This window comes from Trichophyton verrucosum (genome assembly GCF_000151505.1).
Source record: "Trichophyton verrucosum HKI 0517 chromosome Unknown contig00111_1.f1.exp, whole genome shotgun sequence".
Classification (NCBI taxonomy): domain Eukaryota; kingdom Fungi; phylum Ascomycota; class Eurotiomycetes; order Onygenales; family Arthrodermataceae; genus Trichophyton; species Trichophyton verrucosum.
Genome location: NW_003315564.1, coordinates 134,193 through 141,195, shown reverse-complemented (window position 1 = coordinate 141,195; position 7,003 = coordinate 134,193). Strand labels below are relative to the sequence as shown.

Genomic DNA, 7,003 nt, shown 5'->3' with positions numbered 1-7,003 from the left:
GGGAAAAGGGCTGAGAGAGTGAGAGAGAGTTGAGAAAGAAAGCCCGTCGTTCCTCTCAGGCCAGACAGTGAGGAAACAGGCGGCTGTGCGCTAGGAAACCTGCTGCTGCTGGCTGCTGGCGCTGCGTTCGAGCTACTACTACTCCCCCCCCCTTGTCCAGGCATCCTGCGGAGAAGAGGACCATGTAGCTAGATATAAGCCTTGTGTCTTCCTATCCTATCTCTCTGTGGACTGGCGTGAACGCCGCCCGATGCTCCATGGACACATCCTCAAACGACGCTGCTCGACCTTGCGACCTCAAGCAGGACGCTGCAACCGTCCGCGGGCAGCCTAGCTGTCCCCCGTCTGCTCAATCGTGTGATCCGCCTGCCCCTAGTAGTCCGGCACAGGACAAACCGAAGCAGTCAAAGAGCCGCAACGGTATGTTCTCCCAGTCCTCCTCCCAAAAAGTTGGGAGTTATACTACGTATACCCCTCCAAATAGTGACTACTAGGGGGGCTAAGAACCAGCTTTGCCTTTTTGATATATCATACACAAGGCCTGTCGTCGTCCGTGCTAACTCTACTTCCTATAGGGTGTGTAACTTGCAAGGCAAAGAGACTCAAATGTGACGAGACGAAACCTACGTGCCTTCAATGCCAGAAGAGAAACGTCCCCTGCGGTGGATATAAGAAAAGCTACAAATGGCTGTCTTTCGAGGAGTCTAGCTATACTGGAAAATCAAAACCAAAGACCCAAAGGTCAGATACAGAAGAACGAGAGTCGCAATGTGTCAGGCAGTACAAATGCCGTTTTATCAATGTCACGGCCGAGGACATGCCGCGTGCACCGCCGGCAGTGGAGGCCCCACCTTCTGCGAGCGGATCTTGTGCAAGTTTTGACAGCCGGGTAACGCCGCTGCTAGAGGGTTTGGATATTCAGGGGAAGGCTTCTTCTGGCCCTGAGACTGCATCTGGCATCCAGCTGCAGCAGAGCCTAGTAGCCAGGCAGGAGGCCGTACCTTTCCCTCAATCTTCTGGGGCTTTTACTCCAACCTTCACATCAGAAACGCAACCTTTCACATCAAGATCTCACACCCCGCTCGCGGACTCTGAGGATGACAACGCTGAAGGGGTTATTCGACAGGACATTCCCGGCGACCTCATCACTCTCAAAAGAAAACGACCGGGATCACTATCCCAGATACATAGCATACCCATCCCTTCACCGATAAACTTCGCCGCAGACAGTGCCGAAATGCTCCTCCTTAGATTCGACCGGCGCACCTGTGGTATTCTCTCAATCAAAGATGGTGTAGCTGAGAATCCGTGGCGGACAGCGGTGGCTCCTCTAATTCGAGATACACCCGCACTATACCATGCAGTATGTGCGATGGCTGCGTTTCACTCAACCAAGGAAAATGCTTCATTCAAATACCTTGGGATGGACCACATGCGCCAGAGCGTCCGAACGCTGGCTGTCGATATAGAAAGCATGAATATAGATGCGGCCTTGGCTACAACGCTCGCTCTCGCATTTGCGGATACATGGGATACGCATGTCTCAACTGGGGTACATCATCTTCGCGGAGCTAAAGTTTTGTTTGACAGGGCCGTCGCCAGGCACACCCACATGCCACTTTCACCTAACGACCAGTCCCGCCTGATGTTTCTATACAACGGCTGGATGTACATTGCAGTCATTGCCCAGCTAACCTCCCGTGAAGACACCGGGTTCGACCAGATTCCGTTTCCTCCTATTTTCACCCCACAAGTACACGAAGTCGACCCTTTATTAGGCTGCGCGGCCAGCTTATTCCCGTTAATCGGCCGTGTTGCTGTCTTGGTCCAAAACGTTCGTAAGGTCCCAATGAATTCGGTTGCTATTGTCTCCCAGGCGATGGAGCTCAAAACACTCATCGAACAATGGGCTCCTCCGAGGTATTTCAAACCGCCAGAAGACCCAACATCCAATATCCAGGACAGCTTCCAGACCGCCCAGGCCTACCGCTGGGCGATTCTGCTCCACCTGCATCTAGCTGTCCCTGAAATACCTTCAGAGTCTACAAGTGAACTAGCCAACCGGATTCTTGTCACTCTCGCCACTATCCCTCTGGGGTCCCGGACTCTTGTCGTCCAGATATTCCCACTTCTAGTCGCCAGCTGTGAAACCGATAGCGAGGAAGATAGAAACTGGGCAAGAATTCGCTGGGCAGAAATGCAACAACGAATGGCGATTGGAAATATCGACCGGTGCATAGAAGTTGTCTGCGAAGTTTGGAAGCGTCGAGACGCTCGCAAAGCTGCTATGATGAACCACCAATCTGACATATACTCTCTACCTCTCGATACGCCGGTATCAGGGGCCTGCAGCCGCCATGACAGTGTAATAGAACCACTTGTCTTTGCTGGCAGGCAAGATTCTCGTGTCTTCACAGCTGACGATATCAATGCGGCCGCATCAACAACGCTTCCCGAAACATTTAATCAAACACCGTCACCCAGCCCAACAGTATCCTTAGCATCTAGCCGCGGCGATGGATCTTCAGGCCTATGTCGTATTTTCCCCGAGTACGAAAGGACTGTTCGAGGCAATCTACACTGGCTCAGTGTTATGGGGGATTGGGGCTGGGAAGGTTCGTACTTCATGTCTTATAACGGTGGTTACTTGAACGTATTTTTTTTTCTAACTCTCGAATATAGTCCTACTTGGTTGAGCCTTCACTGCTCTAACCACCACTCTCCCTCCACCTTTGATTTTAAACCCAAAAATATCTTTGCTTTCACACGAATTAGCATGAAAGAACACCACGGCTACCCCACATTGGGACAGAAAACACCATCATACCCTAACTACCATACGATTGAACGGCTACCACCCCCATAATGTATTGTATACTCCACGACTAGGAAATAGACTGCCTACCCATACCCTTTATCTATTGTCGTCATTAGCGTATATCTTGATTCTTCCACCCGTCCCTCCTTATTTGTTTTCTTTTATTCAGCAGTATTTGTTTTGGAACATGGGTAGTTATCGGGCGTAGATAAATGAGAAGGATTTACAGGGATGTACCTGTTACGAAAGAAATAAAGATGTCATTAATATTAATTATTCTGATGCCTATTAACCTGTGTCCCAGGTTCCATGAAATAGTGGAAATGGCGAAATCGCCCACCTGGATACACGGGAGTCATTACTTGCATAACTAATAAGCGCTTAGGTTGGTTAACTAGTTAGCTAGTTAAGGTTCGAAGCGCCAGGCGCCAACTTCCCCTCCTTCGTTGAGTGGGCTAGCACCGCAACATCAAACATCAACCACCAGAACAGAACCCTCCCAGGAAACACTTGCATCATGATCCCAATTACCTACCTTGACCCCCACCAGCTCTTCCTTGATGGTTTATCTTTCATAAAGGCAATTGTCAAAACTGATGTAACGAAGCAGATCCCACCTGAATGTAGGTCAGCGTTTGATCGCAGCAATCACCTTCGAATGAAACTTACACAAAGTTGAAGTCATACTATCATATCCCAGATTATCTGCCAAAGATCCAGATAAAAGTGGTCCTATGAACTGGCCCAGATTAAAACTCCCGTTAGAAAGGGAGTGGCCTCGCGAATTCCCACCCTTGATGCCGAATATTCCCGGAGTCTCCGATTCAAGATGCTCCATTACAGCTAAGATAGCACCCACAAAGTTAGCATATAGCACAACTAGTTAATGGGGTGATGGTTATGATTCCGGGTTAATTACCGGTTATCTCCGCTGCCCCGACGCTTGCTGGGAGATTCTGGATGCATCCTATGCAGACAATGACAATGACATATACGAGCTTAACCATATCCTCGGAACCGGACCATGGCATCCATTTTTGATTCACTACCCCGAGAAGCCAGAGCAGTGGACCCAGGAGAATAAACCCCAGGCCTGTGAGTATCTTGTTTCCGCCCTTTCTTCGGATCCATCCGAAAAGAGGGTCAAGGACCATTCCTGGCGCCTGGAGCCCGACGAACAACATGCCAGCGGGGAAGCTACCCCACCCAAAAAGATCTCGTACATGCGTGGGGAGTGTAGTGTTGAAACTGGCCATCAGAGATGACCGGGTCATATAGGACACGAGTCCAATAAGGATCATAGGCTGGCTGAGCAGTGTCCAGTAGAAGGACAACATGGATGCACAGCCTTTCTTCACATCACTTATTCCCTTCGTGAGATTGTAGGGTTTCTTTGAAACGTTGGAGATAAGTGAGGTGTATTCGTTTACGCCCTCCGATAACGAAGTAGCATTTCTGCTTTCTTCATCCTTTTTGGCTTTGGCTTGTTTCCGCTTATCTTTGATTTTTCGATGTTCAATCAACAACAACCTCAACACGATATCAAGGGAAAGTATCCCGAATACTATCATCCAGGTTTTCCAATATCCGAAGTATTCGAGCATGAAACCTGATATTGCCGGACCAGAAAATGCACCTGCACTGATAAAGGCGTTTACCATACCCAATATCATACCCATATTCTGTGGTTTAACAACATCATTAAGCGTTGCATGCCCAACGACCTGGGATACCGTACTTCCCACGGCCTGTATGATGCGCCCAAGGAAAACATTTATAACTAATGGGAATGGTCAGTCTCGCTCCTATTTAAGTGCCAACTGGGGTTATAATTTCATACGATTTGTGGAAGTTGCAAGAATAACTGTCCCCAGAAACGCGACTCCTAGCCCAACTGCCAGAATTATCTTAGGGTACTTAAATCTGTCCGTCAACTGCCCGATCACAGGTCCTGATATCACTGCCGTGGCGCCATAAGTCGTGAGTATCAAGTACGTAAACTGCTGAGTATCCTTAGGGTCGACATTGTTACGCTTCTCGAGAATGTACGGAAGGATAGGTATCACGAAACCGTGGGTGAACGTTTCTAAAGGTTACGGACTGTGGTCAGAGGGGTTCTCAATGCCACTCATGGAAGAAATTGCTATCTTATGTCGATTTAAGGAACAAAAGCCATACCTGCAAACAGTGTTACGACGACACATGCCACTGTGAAAACTGACGAGGACCGCCAACTATAACCCCATGGTTTCTTAGCTCTTTTAAATATCTTGAGTAAGGCCATCTCTTCCTCGAAGCCTTCCTCTGTGAGAGAATAGAAGATGTCGCAACAGCGCGATAAAGGTTCTCTTCGCAATTTACATGCTACCACGACAACCCTAATGGATAATAAATGCGGAGAAATATTCCTGGGCAACCTAGGGAGAACAACTCAACTGCAGGTTGAATCTCCTCAATCACTAGAATATGCACGTTGTATTACGGTGGAGCCAAACACGAACGTTTGAAGACTTGATATGCAACGATAGGCTACTAAACTAGGCTAGTACTGGCTTGTATCTCATCCAAGCTCCCTAAATAACTAGCTAGCTAGCCAACAGAGAGTTCTGTGGCTGTCTGACCTGGCAAATAACTTGATTGCTTGAAAATTAGCCAGTTATAGAATTGGCATTTCCGCAACTAGTGGGAGGACATGAGAAAAGGGCCTACTAGAGCGCTTGTGCTGTTGAGACGTTAAACCACTTAAGACCAAATTATAGCCAGGTTACGAGGTAACTCAATACAAATATCATCTTAGCTTTTGTTGTGAGCGTGATCAACTTTCCCCTTTAGTTAGACTCTACGCTAGTGGTTCTTGACCCACAATTTCTGGCCCTGCCAAGCCGGAAGCGGAAAGGTTGAACGCTTATTCTGTCGCAAAGGCACAACTAGGTGGTTGAGGGACTCGGGAAATAAATATTGTTTCTCAACCAGATATACTCAGTATTGAGGATGGCAATAAAAACAGATCATGGGAATGGAGAAATTATTCATATAAAACCTTGGGAGCTATTAGTACGAGCTAGTGACAAGGGATATCAGGATATACGGAGTAATTGTTTTCTTAATTATTGGGCATTTCTTGGCGTGACCATGGTGAGCGCTCGAGCTTTTTTAGTCAAAATAATCGTGTCAAAAAAAACTTCCATCAAATCAAAGACTAGAACGACGTAGATCTTTTGTATGTGAATTCACTGTCTGCTAGGCGTACATTTGGGCCGAAATATCGTTAGTTATCGGGTATACACCTGGCAGGTGCACTAGCTTTGCCAGTTGGCCCTTCACGGTGTATTGAGAGGTTTCTTGAGAAATGACATTATGCCAAAATAGAGCGCGATACGGATGATAATACAGGGCGTTCGAGAGGGATAGTCTGCGTCTTGAGAGGAAATGTACTTGAGCCACTGCATTAGTCAGTCGGCCAATGATCTTGTCACCGTTCCCCTGGCAGAGTAGTACGAAGAGGCAATAGGGATGTATGCTGTATCCCATGCTGGCGTGTCCTTTAAAAATTTTGCCGAAGCACGGCGGGCCTTGCGGGTAAGTAAATGCCCTATACTCTATAGTAAAGCTCAAGTACGTTTCCTCATTATGCGGGAGCCAAAGGAGAACGGATGAATGTCTAGCACCTGATTACCCATGTTGTAGGTAAACTAATCGGTCAACAGCGGCGACGGACACTGCCCTAGGTATGGAGGTGTCAAGCAGGATATCGAGAAAAGAGCACGGGATCTTTCGCAGGAAACGGAGTAATTGCATGGTAGGTAGCGTTGAGATTCATTTCCAAGAATGGAGCACTCTCTGTAAGACTGTAACAAAGGTCTGCAATCATGGATAAAACCCCGAGCAAATTAGCAAGATAATTCTGATCCAGAAAGATTGCTCACCTTCATAGGGCAGTAAATGAAGTATGGGTGGAGTTCAAGAATTAATGCAGCCAACTTGTTCTAAGAGAACGGTATTAAAAGCGCCAGAACGCGTCTTGGTGTCTTTCGAAACGCTGCTTCCGTGTGCTAGAAACCCATCACGTGATACTCTAAGATCTCCCGACCGCGTTTGTCTTTCGCGCTTATCGGGCGCGTCTAGCGCGTCTAGACTTTATTTTTATTTTGACGCAAACAAGACAACCAAAGACGACCGACATCG

At 47.7% G+C, this 7,003-nt stretch overlaps 2 protein-coding genes across 2 annotated transcripts; one reads left to right on the top strand and one right to left on the bottom strand.

The window, feature by feature from the left end:
- Positions 1 to 389: 389 nt before the first annotated feature.
- TRV_01362 (C6 finger domain protein, putative) lies at positions 390 to 2,866 on the top strand (the record flags this gene model as incomplete). The annotated part of the gene is made up of 2 exons (XM_003024485.1): positions 390 to 420; positions 576 to 2,866. Coding segments are annotated over 2 exons (2,322 nt in total), but the record flags the coding sequence as incomplete, so codon positions are not given.
- An 863-nt stretch (positions 2,867 to 3,729) lies between these two features.
- TRV_01361 (uncharacterized protein) lies at positions 3,730 to 4,497 on the bottom strand (the record flags this gene model as incomplete). The annotated part of the gene is made up of 1 exon (XM_003024484.1): positions 3,730 to 4,497. One exon carries the CDS (start codon positions 4,495 to 4,497, stop codon positions 3,730 to 3,732), a length of 768 nt encoding a protein of 255 aa, XP_003024530.1.
- Between the last annotated feature and the right edge of the window lie 2,506 nt (positions 4,498 to 7,003).